Here is a 14,585-nt window from a genome sequence, read left to right as displayed (position 1 = left end):
GTCATTTATCTCAAGTAATGTGGTAGGAGTGGTGTTAAGGCCAGATTAGTTCAGGCAGTCTGTTGCAGAGGTGAGAACTCCCTTTTCCTTTCGCAACCCCTGTTCTTTTAGTGGGACTGGGTGGTCTTTTGCAGAACAGATAGTACAGTAACTGATTTAACTTTGTTCAGAAGTTCAAAACAGAAATGCTAACCTAGCCTCCTCTTAGGCTTGCTGCCTGTATGTGTTTCTGGTTATTGCATCTTGCTTTTGGGGGCTGCTGCTATTGCCAGAAACTAAAAAGAGGAAGGCAGGATTTCCAAATGGCTGGTGGCTGTCCAACCACTTTCCCTTCCCTTGACTGACAGGCTGCTATCTTGGCCGTGTATTTTATTTCCTGATGTATTGTCCAGTACAGCAAATGGCCTTTTTTTTTCTCAGAGTTTTAATTCTTGAGGCAGTTTTGGGTGTCTGTTTGCTTAACTAATGGTATAAACTGAAACTCCCATGGGGAGTGTTGCACCAGGTGTGGCTTCAGCAGGCAAAATGCTTCAGTTTGAGCATACAGCCAGCAGGGCTGGGCTCATAAAAGGACTCTGACACAACCCTCCAGAATGAGGTTGGACATGAAGAATGCAAGGAGTGCGGTGTAGTAGACTGTATCAGCCCCACCCAAAGCTGGGGTGTGTTGCAGCAAACCATGCTGAGCGAGAAGGTGGTGAACTAACACCTTGGAGCTGCCTTGCTGAGATTTACAGCATAAGCTAATCTTTTTTTCTAAAGACCTAACTTCTTGTATTCCCTCTCAGCGATAACGTGTGCCTTCATCCTGTATAAGATGGTTTTTAACCTTTAGGCTACTTTTTGTCTTCCTCTAACCACTAAGCCCACAGCTGTTAACCAGCAGAGCTGCTGCAGCACAGCTGGATACAACTGTATATACCTACTGCCACAGACTCCAGTTCTGCTTTAGCAGAGAAAATTATAAACAGCAGCAACTTTATTGCTAGGTTTAGGGTGTTATATTTAATGTTGTGATTGTGAAAAAAGATGTTGTGTGGTATTTTAGTGCCAGCTGGTGACGTTACTAGATGATAACAGCTTGCATCTCTGGAGCCTGAAGCAGCACAGTGGAGCATCTGAGCTGCGGGAGGAGCACCGCTTCACGCTGAAAGGGCCACCTGGGTAACCTGCAAGAGTGGTTTTGAGCTATTTTTTGGATAAGCAAGGAGGAAGATCATGCTATTATTCTGTCTAGAGCTTGTCTTGATCTTACGGACTCTGATTCCTATGAATCTGTTAAAGGAGCATCCACAGAAACCAACAGGAGTTGGCTGGGGCTCAGGAGACCACCTTTCGAGATTGTTGTAGCAATGTGTAGTGTGACTTTAAACTTAAAAATATAAAATAAAATGTTGTGCATCCACTTGGTGTATAGATGAGCTGTACATCTTAAGGTTAAGCAAATCGATGCATCCCTTAAATCAGAATTTGAAATACTGGAATGATTTCAGTTTCAATTGATCTCGCCAGTTCTGGGTGAGCAATTTTAAGCTCCTGCGGGGACAGCTTATTAAGAGACCACTGTAAAAAGGCATCAGAGTCTTTCTCCATGCACTTGTCAAAAGTCTTTTCAAGTAATTTATCTCAAAGCTAGTGTTTTTCTCCTTCAATATAATCATACCTAGCTCAACATCTCTGCCCGTAATACTAATGATGCTTGTAACTACCCCGTTGACCTGTTAGTTCTCTAAAGTTGAGGATACAACCTTCTTGCCTCCAGTTAATTAACTCTCTGCATCCCCAGGTCTCCACCAAGTGCCACACAGATAACAGCCGTCCTTCCCCATTCCTCACGGGAAGTCCTGTATCTTGGCACAGAGAGTGGCAGCATTTTTGTGGTGGAGCTTCCCTCGTTCAGAGTGCTCGAGGACAGGACCATAACCTCCGAGGCTGTGCTGCAGCGGTGAGTGAGCAAACAGGCACTGCCCTGTGGAGGTTGGAATGCCACGAGCAGAGATCCTTTGTTCAGATGTCACCCCCAATTGTGTATTGGCACCTCACTGTTGCCTTACTCATTATCCAGACCTGCAGGACTTTTGTGGAACTAACTTTTGGTCCTGGTGTGTGTGAAGTGACAGTTTCCGTCCTTGTCAGCCCAGTACTGTCACTGTGGTGGTGCTGAGTGTGAGCAGAACCACGCAGGAGACACCGGGAGCAAATCTGCCACCTTGAGCCCTGTCAGTTGTGTGTACATTTGCAGCTATTACAGAATCACAGAATCACAGAATTTTCTAGGTTGGAAGAGACCTCAAGGTCATCGAGTCCAACCTCCAACCTAACGCTAACAGCCCTCCACTAAACCATATCCCTAAGCTCTACATCTAAACGTCTTTTGAAGACTTCCAGGGATGGTGACTCCACCACTTCCCTGGGCAGCCTGTTCCAGTGCCTCACAACCCTTTCAGTGAAGAAGTTCTTCCTAACATCTAGCCTAAAACTCCCCTGGCTCAACTTAAACCCATTCCCCCTCGTCCTGTCACCAGGCACGTGGGAGAACAGGCCAACCCCCACGTCGCTACAGCCTCCCTTGAGGTACCTAAAAAGAGCGATAAGGTCGCCCCTGAGCCTCCTCTTCTCCAGGCTGAACAAGCCCAGCTCCCTCAGCCGCTCCTCGTAGGACTTGTTCTCCAGGCCCCTCACCAGCTTCGTCGCCCTTCTCTGGACCCGCTCAAGCACCTCCATGTCCTTCTTGTAGCGAGGGGCCCAAAACTGAACACAGTACTCGAGGTGCGGCCTCACCAGAGCTGAGTACAGGGGGACGATCACCTCCCTAGCCCTGCTGGTCACACTGTTCCTGATACAAGCCAGGATGCCGTTGGCTTTCTTGTTACACATTAGCTAATTGCATTAACTGGACCTACCCATTTACTTCTTTGAGCATAAGCAGAACTTCTAGTGCTGCTAAAAAAAAAAAAAAAAAAAAAAAAGAGGATTTTTGTCACTCTGGAAATTAAACTACTGCTGAAAACTGTCCTATTTCATGTCATTGTTGTTTCCTACTGAAGGAACATATTACCATATTTCCATATTACCTTTACTTGGTAGGGGTTACAAGAGAAGAGGGCAGGCAATTCAGTCTTTACATGCTCAGAATCCAGTCCTGGAATTCATTGTAAGCTTTGAGTTTTCCCTTAAGAAAATGGGGCTGGGTGCAAGTTTATTGGCAGGTCTGGAGTCATGGCTCACTTCAGGTTTTTCTGCTTCTTGACAGATTATCAAAATATACTTCTTGTTGCTGCTATATTTTTTATACCTTAACTGTTGCTGTAGTCATACGAGGTTGCACCTGGAATAAATTTTTCTTTCTTTCCTATTCTGCTCTTGTAGGGTACCAGAAGATTACTGTAACAGACGATCATGTGAATTGGTGGAAGCCCTTCGGGAGCATCCTAAGAACCCTGACCAGATCCTGATTGGATACAGCAGGGGATTGATTGTCCTCTGGGACCTGCAAAATAACAAAGTGACACACCATTTCCTTGGCAGCCAGGTATTAGCTCAGTCCAAAGTCAGTTCATCAGGCAGGAAGAGCTCTCCCCACTTGGCAGACAAGTGGGTACAGGGAGAGCCAGACAAAGCTTCTTAACTAAGAATGCATCATTGTCTCCTCCTCTTCAGCAACTGGAGAACCTCTACTGGCAGAGGGATGGCAGCAAATTCATTAGTTGTCACTATGATGGAAGTTACACCCAGTGGCCGGTATCCAGTGACAACAGGCAGCCCGAGCCTCTGGAAAACGTCGTGCCTTATGGTCAGTAAGTGAGGTTTAGTTGCTGCACGTTCATCTAAACTCAAACTCGTTTTGAGCTTTTGTGGGATATTCTCAGTGGTTCTCCCCTGTGTTTAATCTTGATGGCAAAATGCAGAACTGCCTTTTGAATAGGCGGTGATCTTACTAAGCTAACCCTAACTGAGGGGTTTCAGTCCATTTTTTCCTTCGATTTTAAATTCCTTTGCATCACTGAGTCAGTCTTGAACAGGAAAAACAAATTTGTGTCCCTTATGAACAAGGGTGTTGGTGATTCAGCTCATTGGTTTAGTTCAAGTGTCCTGTTCAGCAGGAGTTGCTTGGATCTTCTGTAATTAATAGTGAGCTACGTGTACTTTTTGTTGACCTGAGCAGTGATGAAATGATGCCTCTGATTTGCTGAAACACATCAAATGGGGATGACCTCATCTTTCAAGCATATAGAAGCTTCTAAAGCTCTATCACCTTTACATTAATTTCAGGAATGTCTGTGTTTTTAAGCAATCCTTCCTAATTAATCAGCTTCTACAAAAGTGCTCCCACTCCCTGTCAGCCATCAGCAACGTAGTTCAAAAGTTCCCCTGAGTGTAAGCATTGCTTTGCTGAGGAGTACTGTGGTCAGCACGTCCCAGAAGACCTGTCTGATGTGGCTTGGTCTGGGGAGGTGTTAGTGGTGGTATTTACTGGTCCAGGTGACTCTCCTTTTCTTGGGCACTGAGGTGACCTTGGTAAGGCAGGATACAGAACTTCTTATGTAAAGGTGCACTTCCTGAATTATGGTGACTAACTCTGTTCTCTTAGGTCCTTTTCCCTGCAAGGCCATCTCCAAGATCTACTGGCAGACGACAAAGAATGGGTAAGGTCGTGGTGTACCCCTTCCCCTTGTGGTGTTGGCAAGAAGCACTTAGAGGGTAATACCATAAGGGTCCTTTAGAGTAACTTTGTAAGATTTTTTTGGTCTTTGTCTTTGAAACTGTGCTTGCTCCTTACTTCAGCATACACCACTGTCTTTTTCTTCAGGCTTCCTTACATTATATTCCAAGGAGGGATGCCCCGGGCTAGCTATGGTGACCGGCACAGTATCTCTGTTGTCCACGGCAGCCAGCAAACAGCGTTTGACTTCACATCGCGGGTGATAGACTTCTTTATCATCTTCAGTTCAGAGCCTACTGCAGGTATGTGATGACAGGGCATTACTAAAGAATTAAATAGCTGTGCACTCATCTAGAAATCTGCTTGGTATAAGCAATATGTGAAATGTGAAGGAATTGAATTGTCTGGGAGCTTTTTGAGACTTAAACAGAGAGATTTTGCCACGTAAAAATGAAGTGTAAAGTACCAGCAGAAAGAATGGTCTGGTTGTAAATGCCATACATTCCTCAAAAAATTAAGCTACTCCATGTCTGTAGAAGGTGGACACTGGACATAACCAGGTTATGAAATCAGAATATTGCTGTTTAAAAACAGCACTTCAAAGGAGGCAATAATTAAAAACAGAATTCACTCCCACTGAGACAGTGTTTCTTTTAATTACTACCTGGATTTATGACTAGGGCTCTGGGTAATAAATCAGAGGGTGACACAACCAAGGGTCAGGATACAGAGAACTTACTTTACTCACTGCTGGTGAACCCGAGTGTAAACAGTTCTAATACTGAATAGCACTCATCCTGCAACATGCTTAGATTTTGTCAGATTTTTACTTCTACTTTGTTGCCTTTGCTTCCCCTATACACGTTTTTTTGTTTTTTTTTTTTTTTTTTTAATGGAATTGTCAGGAATTTCCCCAAAGACTGTTTCTCTTGTACCTGTGTAGTTTTTGCTTCTGGTTAATTTGAAGGAACTGAGTATAAAATTGCTATTTCAAGCTCCACAAATGTGCAGTATTAGAAGCTGCGTCTAGACGTCCTCAGTTTGGTCTGAGCCCTTTTAGGAGCATGTAGGCAAATCTTCTGTCTTACTGAATCTTCCCAGGTTTTCTGGTTTGCCTAGTCGAGTAGTTTCCAAACCTATTTGTCTTGCATACTGCAAGCGGTGGTGGTGACAGCTCCCAGCTACATGCTGTGCAGCAGGAGGCATTCAAATGTGTAGATGCAGGTTGGCTCCCTCTGGCCTATTGTACAGAGCAGACCACAGATCCCGTGGAGGAATGTCTTGGGAGTGCAGGCATAAAGAAACAGCTTTGGTTGTGTTTGTTTTTTTTTTTTTGGGGGGTGGAGGGGGGTTCTTCCCTACTGGTTTTTAACAGACCTTCTCATGGCACTGAAAAAGCAGTAATGAAATAGGCAGACTGTAACTGAGATGAAGGGCCTTTATATATTTGTTATTATAGACTTTACCTATACAAGGCTGCTTTTTTTAAACATCTTCCAAATGTGCAGAACCTGTAAGTCTAAACCTTCAAGCTTCATAATGCCACTAATTTTGAGGTGCTGTTTAGCTTCTTAGCATTAAAGAAACTGGTCACTTTTACTCTCTATGAAGTTGTCAGAACTGAGATTCAAGATGTTAGAACAAAAGTCTTAACGATGAAATGAAGCTGAGATTTTTGTAGTTAAGAGATTGACTTCTATTCGTGTGCAGGAACTGAATTTTAAGACCCTTTAGGAAGAAGTAACTGAGATTAACAGGTTTTATGTTTGTACTTCCCAAGGATTGAAGTATCCAGTTAATACATCTTCTAGTGGCTACAGACAGGAGCTGCTACAGGAAGCTGAAGCTGTTGCGCTTAGACAAGGAAGTTTTTTACAATAAAATGAGGTTTCTGTGGTTGACAAGCTTCCTTGTGGCTGATTGCCTAAGCTTAGTGGATGTACACAGCTTGCCTTGTTTGCCCTTAAGCAGTCTTCCCTGCAACGGCAATACGAAGGTATTAATTGTATACCAAAGCCACTTAATTTAATAAGCACAAAGCTCATGCGTTGCAGCATGAGGTAGGTGGTGACTTTCCACTACCCTGAATATGCTGTGGAAACTTTTTTTCTTAAAAAAAAAAAAAACAAAAAACTAATCTTCCTGTTTTCTTTTACTTTTCATCATCATGTGGATGAGTGTATGTCAGTCAGCAAGCAAACTAGAATTTTTCATATTTCAGCAACTTGAAATAGATTCATGCCATAAGCAGTGAGCTCTGATACGTTTTTGTAAGGAAAATATTTTTAAAAGAGCGTATATGGTTAATGTTGGCAGTAGCAGTTACAGTGCAGGGCTGATCATGCCTAGTAGTACAGGTATGATATTACCTGACGTCCTGTAGGTAATTGTGAATGACAGCAAATAAAGTAAATAAAACTGAACATGAAACACTTTTTCAGGAAGAAACTGAACTGATTAGTTTTGTGTTATGTCTGTGGCCAGTCTGAGATGAAACTTGGGATGTCTAACTAAGTGGTGCCAAGTACTAATTACTTGAAGTTAATTCTACTGAGTGAACAGCCCTGGTATGTGCTTGCTTATAGGCTTGCCTTCTTGCAAGTGTATTCCAGGTAGTGAAACAGCTGAAGAAGGGAAGTAAAAGTACAGGTTAGCAGGGAATGTCAGCGAGGAGCTGCTAGTTTGCATATGGCTCATGCTGTTTATCACCCTGACCCCTGCTGATGTGACACATTTACAGCTATACGTTCATTTACGTTTCCTGTAGCTTTGTTAATCATTATTGGTGTGAGCTGATCCATGCTTTTGGTGTTCCTCAACATTTGCTATTGTGGCTTTCTTACATTTGTTACTGCAATGCTGTTCTTGTAGACTGATTTTTTTTTTTTTCACTTGGTCTAATTCTAGTTACAATGACAAAATCTTCTTGATTGTCAGGTGTCATCTTTAAGATTACAGTAACAGATTTCTTTTGTGATCCTTTTTAATGTATGTATAAATAAATACTGGATGGTATGCATACTCTTTAAAAACTACAGAAAATATGGCACAATGTGCTAGAGTCAGGGAAAACTGAAGAGTAAGGGAACTGAATCATAAACACTTGTCAGCTCAAGCAGAGAAGCATTCTGCAGAACCCAAGGCATTACTGGGTTTAAGCAGCTTAGCCTAGATGGACTGTGGTCCTAACACAGTACTAAATGGGTCACTGCTGGGGTGTATGCATGTTTGTCCACCCCATGCTGTTAATTAGCTGTAGGTAAGCAGAGTTCTGGCTGTATGTATCTGTTCTGGTGAATGTGTGTTATTTAGCCATGGATGTTACTATTTTTTCATTATTCTTTGTGGAATCAATGAAGAGTTGCTCTAACGGTCCTAGCAGTGGGGTAAAGAAACATGAATCTTCAATAAATCTGTCCTGATATCTGTCTTGGAATCTCTTAATATTAGTGCCTCAATAAGCCCAGTTAACAAGGAAGCATTTAGAGGTATTGCCAACAAAAACATGTTTCTGTAGAGCTCCATGACAGCAGTTTTCATGTGAGCCTTATGGGAAGCTTGTTTCTATAAATTTTGGAGAGTCATTTTTGTTAGCATTAATGAGTCTTGTTTCTGCAGAGTTTGATGACCCTTCTGCAATGGTGGTGCTGGCAGAAGAAGAGCTGGTAGTCATAGACTTAAAGTCCGCGGGCTGGCCAGCAGTCCATCCTCCATACCTGGCTTCCCTCCACTGCTCAGCCATCACCTGCTCACACCACGTCTCCAACATCCCGCTGAAGCTGTGGGAGAGGATTATCAGTGCTGGGAGCAAGCAGAACGTTCACTACTCCAATATGGTAAGGCAGCTGTAGAGGTACACGTGTTCCTCTGCATTTCAGGAGAGCACAACTCGTTATGTGGGTGGTCTGCGCTTCTGACAGTGCCTGGGAAGGGATGAGTCCCAACAGATGCTGCCCTGCCTCTTAACAGGATTGAGAAGGGCTTTTTCCCAGAGCACCACCAATGCAGTTGCTCACGCTGGGGGCTTAAAATGTGATATTTCTTCAGGCTTTGACAAGCTAGAAGGAAAGTCTGAGTGTTCCCAGCTGTCACTGGTAACAAACTTCTTGTTTAGAAGCATGAAGCTTTCAGCACAGCTTCTCCAGGAAACGTGTGGTGTCTTCCACTAAAAAGCACAGCTGGTGTCAGAACAGGAATATCTAATCCAAACAAAAGCTAACAGCATGGGCTGTTTCACTGCCACTTTCACTGAAGTTTGTGCTCTCGTGCTGACCGTATTCTCTTCGCACTGTCACTGCTAGGAAGTCACGGTCTTCCCTTAATGTATTTGTAGCCATGGCCGATTGACGGTGGCACCAACATAGCTCCAGATCCTCCTCAGAGGGACCTGCTTCTAACAGGGTATGTACCTGACTGTTATAAAAATAAATAAATAAATAAATAAATCAAGGAGCCCTTTCCAGTTTCTGTTCTTCCTTTTGAACTAGCTGAAGCTTCTCTGTTAAGATTGAAGGCTGCTCGTCTTGTAGAGAGAAGGCTACAAATCTAGCAACCCACTTTTGAGAAGTTGTATTGTAGCTTTTTAAGACTGGCCACTTCTGAGCAAACAGGCTATGGTGTCCACAGATAACCTGTAACGCTGCCTTATTTGTCTTTCTGAAATATTATCCATTCTCCCCAAAAAATGCCAGTGTAGAAGTGCAGGTGGTAATCCAGACATGTTCAAAGGGAGTGATGTAAATGCAGAGCTCAATCTTGCAGGTTTTGAAGCTCTTTTTTCCAGTCTTACACTCTTGTAAATCTCAAGAAAGAGGTTAGCTTGGGCCTGTTTTGTTCAGCATGAAAACAGATCTAGCTAGGCAGTAGAAGGAATTAGCTAGCAAGAAGCTGCCTCGCTTTTAAGTATTTCTCTGGGCTGTTCTTCAGACAGTTCATTCTTGATGCAGCAAATTGTTAGAAGTCTGTAGCCTTAGGTTGGACGAATGTTGGCAATTTTTACCTGGAGAACTAAGATTAAAGCCTGCCCCCCCCGCTTTTCTAGTAACTGTGTTTTTTAGGATGCTTCATTCCCTCTATATGCCAAGCTTATTTCCTTTCCAGTGCTTTTTGGAGTAACTTTGCATTCTGTAACTTTACATTCTGTACCAGTGTCAGATCACCAAGAACAAGCTGCATTTAAAATGAAAAAGCAGGGCTTTCTCTTAAAGCTTTATTTTGCCACGGCTTGGGGGTTTGTAAACAGTGTGGTTTAATCTTTGGCTATCTTCTTTTCCTTTCTGTTTTATCATCATCTGGGTGATTTGCTGTGCTCCTGTATGATGAGTGCTTTCTGTAATCCTCCCCCATGTGATACAGGCATGAAGATGGCACTGTGCGATTTTGGGATGCGTCTGGTGTCTGCTTACATCTCCTTTATAAGCTAAGCACAGTGAGAGTATTTCTCACAGATGCTGACCCCAATGACAATATGAACACACTGGGGGAGGATGAATGGCCTCCACTTCGCAAGGTAAGATGGCTATTGCTTGGGGAAGCTTTCAGAAAACCTGAGCAGTTTCTGATTTGGGGCATAATCAATGCATCTGTGAAGACCACCCACTGTATTCTCTCACCTAGGTTGGTACCTTCGACCCTTACAGTGATGATCCTAGACTTGGGATCCAGAAGATCTACCTGTGTAAATACAGTGGATACTTGGCTGTAGCTGGCACAGCAGGACAGGTATTGAAATATTCCAGTTGTTATAAACCTTGTTTTTAGTGCAGCTTGTCACAGTGCTACTTGGAGGTGTGTTAAAATTGGAAGCACTCATTTACAGAGCGGTAAATCAATCCAGTTGCTGGAAAAGTTTTGTGGTTCTCTGCGTTCTCTAATCTGTATTTTAGACTTTATCTAATGCTTTAGCAGCTCTGAGAGGTGCTATGGTTTTGGAGCTGCTGGGACGGCCGGTGGGTGGGAGGATTGCTGGAACAATAGAAGCTGTAGCAGAACTTCTCTTCCTTTCAGGTACTGGTGATGGAACTGAACGATGAAGATGCAGAGCATGTTGTTGACCATGCTGAAGCAGATCTCCTGCAGGATCAAGAGGGCTATCGATGGAAAGGTCATGAGAAATTGAAGACTCGAGATGGACCTGTCCGCTTTGAAGCTGGTTTTCAGCCGTTTGTCCTCGTCCAATGTCAACCACCAGCCGTGGTCACCTCCTTGGCCCTTCACTCTGAATGGAAGCTCGTGGCCTTTGGTACTAGTCATGGTTTTGGGCTTTTTGACCACCAGCAGAAACGACTGGTCTTTGTCAAGTAAGTATCTTCTTCCCAGGAGGTCTGTGGTGATTGCCCTTTAAAGATGGCATGGAACTGCTAACTGAGCATGTCATGAGAAGAGGTTTCTCGAGAGTAGTCAGTATAGCAAGAAGCCCTGCCTCGTTGGACTATGTCCTTGAAGATCTTCAAGAATATAAATATGTTCTTGTTCTGCCAGGTGTGTACGTCCTGTTGGACTCTTGGGAGTGATTGCCACCCAGTAGAAAGTGACAGTGTGCCTACTGTCTCCATTTTTTCAGATGTACATTGCATCCCAGTGACCAACTGGCCTTAGAAGGGCCACTGTCTCGGGTGAAATCCTTGAAGAAGTCCCTCCGTCAGTCATTCAGGCGGATCAGAAGAAGCCGAGTGTCCAGTCGGAAGCGACGAGGAGGTGGTGGAAATGCCTCAGAGGTGAGGCTCACCTTTTGGGATCTTGTCTGTTTGGAACTTATGGACTCCTGATTAACTGCCTAGAGCAGGAGATAGTTTGCAGTCTTGCTATCTGTTGGTATGAGGACAATAATGCAACTTACAATGCTGCTAGCTATTAGATAAAAGCGGGGTTTTAGAGAAAATGTACCGTATGTAGTTGAACCTGTAATTCAGAATGTACCTGCTCCCTGGTATGACATTGCTTTCCCTTTCCATTTCTTCCGTTCCTGCTGTTTCACTCTCCTCCCTATCTGTTTGCCTGACTGCCAAAATACTTCCTCATCTTTGAAGGTGCAAGAAGCAAATGCCAAATTTGACCAAGACGCACTGCAAGAAATGGAACTGGCTCCAGTCCAGAGGAAGATTGAAGCCCGCTCTGCAGAAGACTCTTTCACTGGCTTTGTGCGCACCTTATATTTTGCTGACACCTTCTTGAGAGACAGTAAGTAGAAAAAACATCTCCTTTCTTCTGAACATTGTTCTTCCTTCTGCCAAGTGATGCATTAGGTTCTACTGCCAGGAAATTTCGGCACCTTCTGTGTCCTACTTTGCTTTGTGCCGAAAAACTAATATAGAACAAGAACATATGCTGTCAAGCACAATTGTTACCTAGTCATTCTGTCTGCTGGCTAATACAAGGCAAGTAGTAGTTCATTTGTGGGTGCAGCCTGTCTGTATGGTTTTCAAATGTGATGGAATGCCATCTGACGTTTGAGTACAAGTTTTTTCCTTGTCTCATTGCTCTGAAGTTCATCTTTGACCCCAGCTTTTGATATTAGCGAGGGTGACAGCAGCAGTGCATCAGAGCCCAAAGTAATACTGTGCTTGTTTCCTCTGCTCATCCATGATATAAAAACATGAAAACCAGATGCAGCAATTGTGGTGAATGATGGGAACACCACTCTGTTCCCTTCACTCATGTGCCGTGTCCTCCGTTCAGGGCTGCTGACGGAGAGACATTGGAAAAAAGTACTAAGAAGCTGTAATTTCCCTGGCCAGTCTGCCTTGTTATAAAGCTTTTTAGTCTGCGAAGAAAGGGAGGATGTATATAGCTAGTGTGTTTAAGGAAAGCAATTATCCAAGGTTGTCACGGATGTCTAGCTCATGAGCCCTCTCATTGCTCCAGGCTCCCGGCACTGCCCATCCTTGTGGGCAGGCACCAATGGAGGTACTGTCTATGCCTTCTGTTTACGTGTTCCACCAGCAGAAAGGAGGATGGATGAACCTGTCAGGGCAGAGCAGGGTAAGTATGCTTCAAGAAAAGTGTCCTAATGGATCTGAGATACTACTTGTGTAACCACGAGTTGCACGTCTTTGACCACAGAAACAGAAAAGCAAAGTAGCTTAGTTACTGCTGTGTGAGAGAATGGAGCTAAACGTGGCAGTGTCTGCGATAAGCAGCGCTCACTTCAGTAACTGAACTGAAGAGTAAGTGAACTCCATCACTCTTCGATGTACCTTAGCTTCAATTCTCACTGTTTTCACAAATTTAAATTTGCATCAGCTGTCACTGAAGTTTGCCATCAAGCCACACTGTGCATATACCTTATCCTGACAGCTGAATCCATTATCTTTATGTAATAATAGTTACTGTTTAAAATGAATCATTTGCGTTCACATATCCTTGAAGTCTTAAATCTTTTTAGGCAGTGTTTCTATAGCAAGTTTCTATAGAAATGTTGTAGGTCTCCAGTTCTGAGAGGACGTGAGGTTTTAACATAGCACCTCTAACTAGACTCCTCTTTGGTTTCTTTTCTTGTTGTTTGCTTTTCATCCTCATCTTGCTTGGCTAGCCAAAGAAATTCAGCTGATGCACAGAGCTCCTGTTGTGGGTATACTTGTCTTGGATGGGCGCAGCACACCTCTGCCAGAACCTCTGGAAGTAGCACATGATCTTTCTAAGAGCCCTGATATGCAAGGCAGCCATCAGCTACTGGTGGTGTCTGAAGAGCAATTTAAGGTGAGCATCACTCAGGAGGGACATATGGACTGCACGTAAGTCTGCTGAAGTGCTGAGCAGTGTTCAGCGGAGTGTGTGAGACTCATAGGAGTGCTCATTCTTCTGTACCTACATAATACTCCCAGGACAGCATTTCTGTTCGGTACAGCCCAGAAATCAAGTGCGTGCTGACAAATTGGGTACTCAGCATAGCATGCTGAACATACACTTTTTATTCCTGTACTCTTTAGACAAGGCTGCCTCTGTTTTTTGGGAAATAGCTTTTGCTGTGGTTACTTGAGTATAATGCTGTACAGAAGCAGCAATTGGTAGGCATTTCTATGAAGCAACTGAAAAGTTTCTTGTTTGGCATGCTAACCAGTCAGCGCAAAAGAGAAGGCTTTAAGTAGCTTGCTGTAGGCTCACCCTGGCTTTTGAATACAGAAGAACGCACAGTTAGTGTAAACCCGTTTTTTTCTGTAATAATTTGTAGCCAAATATGGAAGGATTTTGAGAGAACCAGGAGAGAAATGCAGTTTGCAGCCTGAAAGGTAAAACTGCTTGATGTCGGAACAGAGACGGATTCTAGCCCTGACTGTGGCTGAGTTACTTTTTATCCCAGGAAGCCAGGTTGACTCAGGTTACACTTGTGTGTGTTTGCTGTGAATGAAAACGCTGTTAGAGGCGGGGGAGCAGCAGATGTCCTGGGGTGGGGCGGCTGCCACTGTGCAGGAAGGAGATGTCAGCGTTCTGTTTCTGTTGACAGGTCTTCACACTACCCAAGGTTAGCTCCAAACTGAAGCTCAAGCTGACAGCACTGGAAGGCTGTAGGGTACGAAAAGTGACGGTTGCTAACTTTGGCAGCTGCAAGACTGACGATTACAGTGAAAATGACCTGGCTGTCCTGACTAACCTGGGAGACATTCAGATCATCTCGCTGCCCTTCCTCAAGTTACAGATCCGCTACCCTTGCATCCGTAAAGAGGATGTGAGCGGCATTGCATCCTGTGTCTTCACCAAATATGGCCAAGGTGAGGTGTGCTTCTCCCAAATTATCTGCCTCTGTTGTGTATTTGAAACAGGGGAATAGCAATTGTAGGGCTTGATGTTGAGAACTGGCTGTATATATATGTGAATATTGCATGTTTGTTGTATGTTTCTGACCAATACCAGTTGCCAACAGGTACTGACACAAATTATCAGAAGTGAATTCATTCCATTATTGTTAATGAATACATTGTTTTTC

At 43.7% G+C, this 14,585-nt stretch overlaps 1 protein-coding gene across 4 annotated transcripts in view; it reads left to right on the top strand.

The window, feature by feature from the left end:
- The window catches only part of LLGL2 (LLGL scribble cell polarity complex component 2), a gene marked incomplete at its 3' end in the record, with an annotated part of 34,691 nt that overhangs the window by 15,574 nt on the left and 4,532 nt on the right, over nucleotides 1-14,585 (top strand). For all 4 annotated transcript variants that reach the window (XM_082774964.1, XM_082774962.1, XM_082774963.1 and 1 more), the window contains 16 exons: nucleotides 1,049-1,164; nucleotides 1,787-1,945; nucleotides 3,370-3,532; nucleotides 3,661-3,793; nucleotides 4,592-4,646; nucleotides 4,811-4,965; nucleotides 8,282-8,499; nucleotides 8,997-9,064; nucleotides 10,019-10,172; nucleotides 10,280-10,384; nucleotides 10,670-10,962; nucleotides 11,226-11,379; nucleotides 11,692-11,842; nucleotides 12,527-12,643; nucleotides 13,194-13,360; nucleotides 14,106-14,370. In XM_082774964.1, coding sequence (XP_082631090.1) covers nucleotides 1,049-1,164; nucleotides 1,787-1,945; nucleotides 3,370-3,532; nucleotides 3,661-3,793; nucleotides 4,592-4,646; nucleotides 4,811-4,965; nucleotides 8,282-8,499; nucleotides 8,997-9,064; nucleotides 10,019-10,172; nucleotides 10,280-10,384; nucleotides 10,670-10,962; nucleotides 11,226-11,379; nucleotides 11,692-11,842; nucleotides 12,527-12,643; nucleotides 13,194-13,360; nucleotides 14,106-14,370 — 2,473 coding nt within the window. The remainder of the gene's footprint in view (nucleotides 1-1,048; nucleotides 1,165-1,786; nucleotides 1,946-3,369; nucleotides 3,533-3,660; nucleotides 3,794-4,591; nucleotides 4,647-4,810; nucleotides 4,966-8,281; nucleotides 8,500-8,996; nucleotides 9,065-10,018; nucleotides 10,173-10,279; nucleotides 10,385-10,669; nucleotides 10,963-11,225; nucleotides 11,380-11,691; nucleotides 11,843-12,526; nucleotides 12,644-13,193; nucleotides 13,361-14,105; nucleotides 14,371-14,585) is intronic.

This window comes from Aythya marila (genome assembly GCF_965140915.1).
Source record: "Aythya marila genome assembly, chromosome: 18".
Classification (NCBI taxonomy): domain Eukaryota; kingdom Metazoa; phylum Chordata; class Aves; order Anseriformes; family Anatidae; genus Aythya; species Aythya marila.
This window is presented reverse-complemented; position numbering and strand designations above follow the sequence as displayed.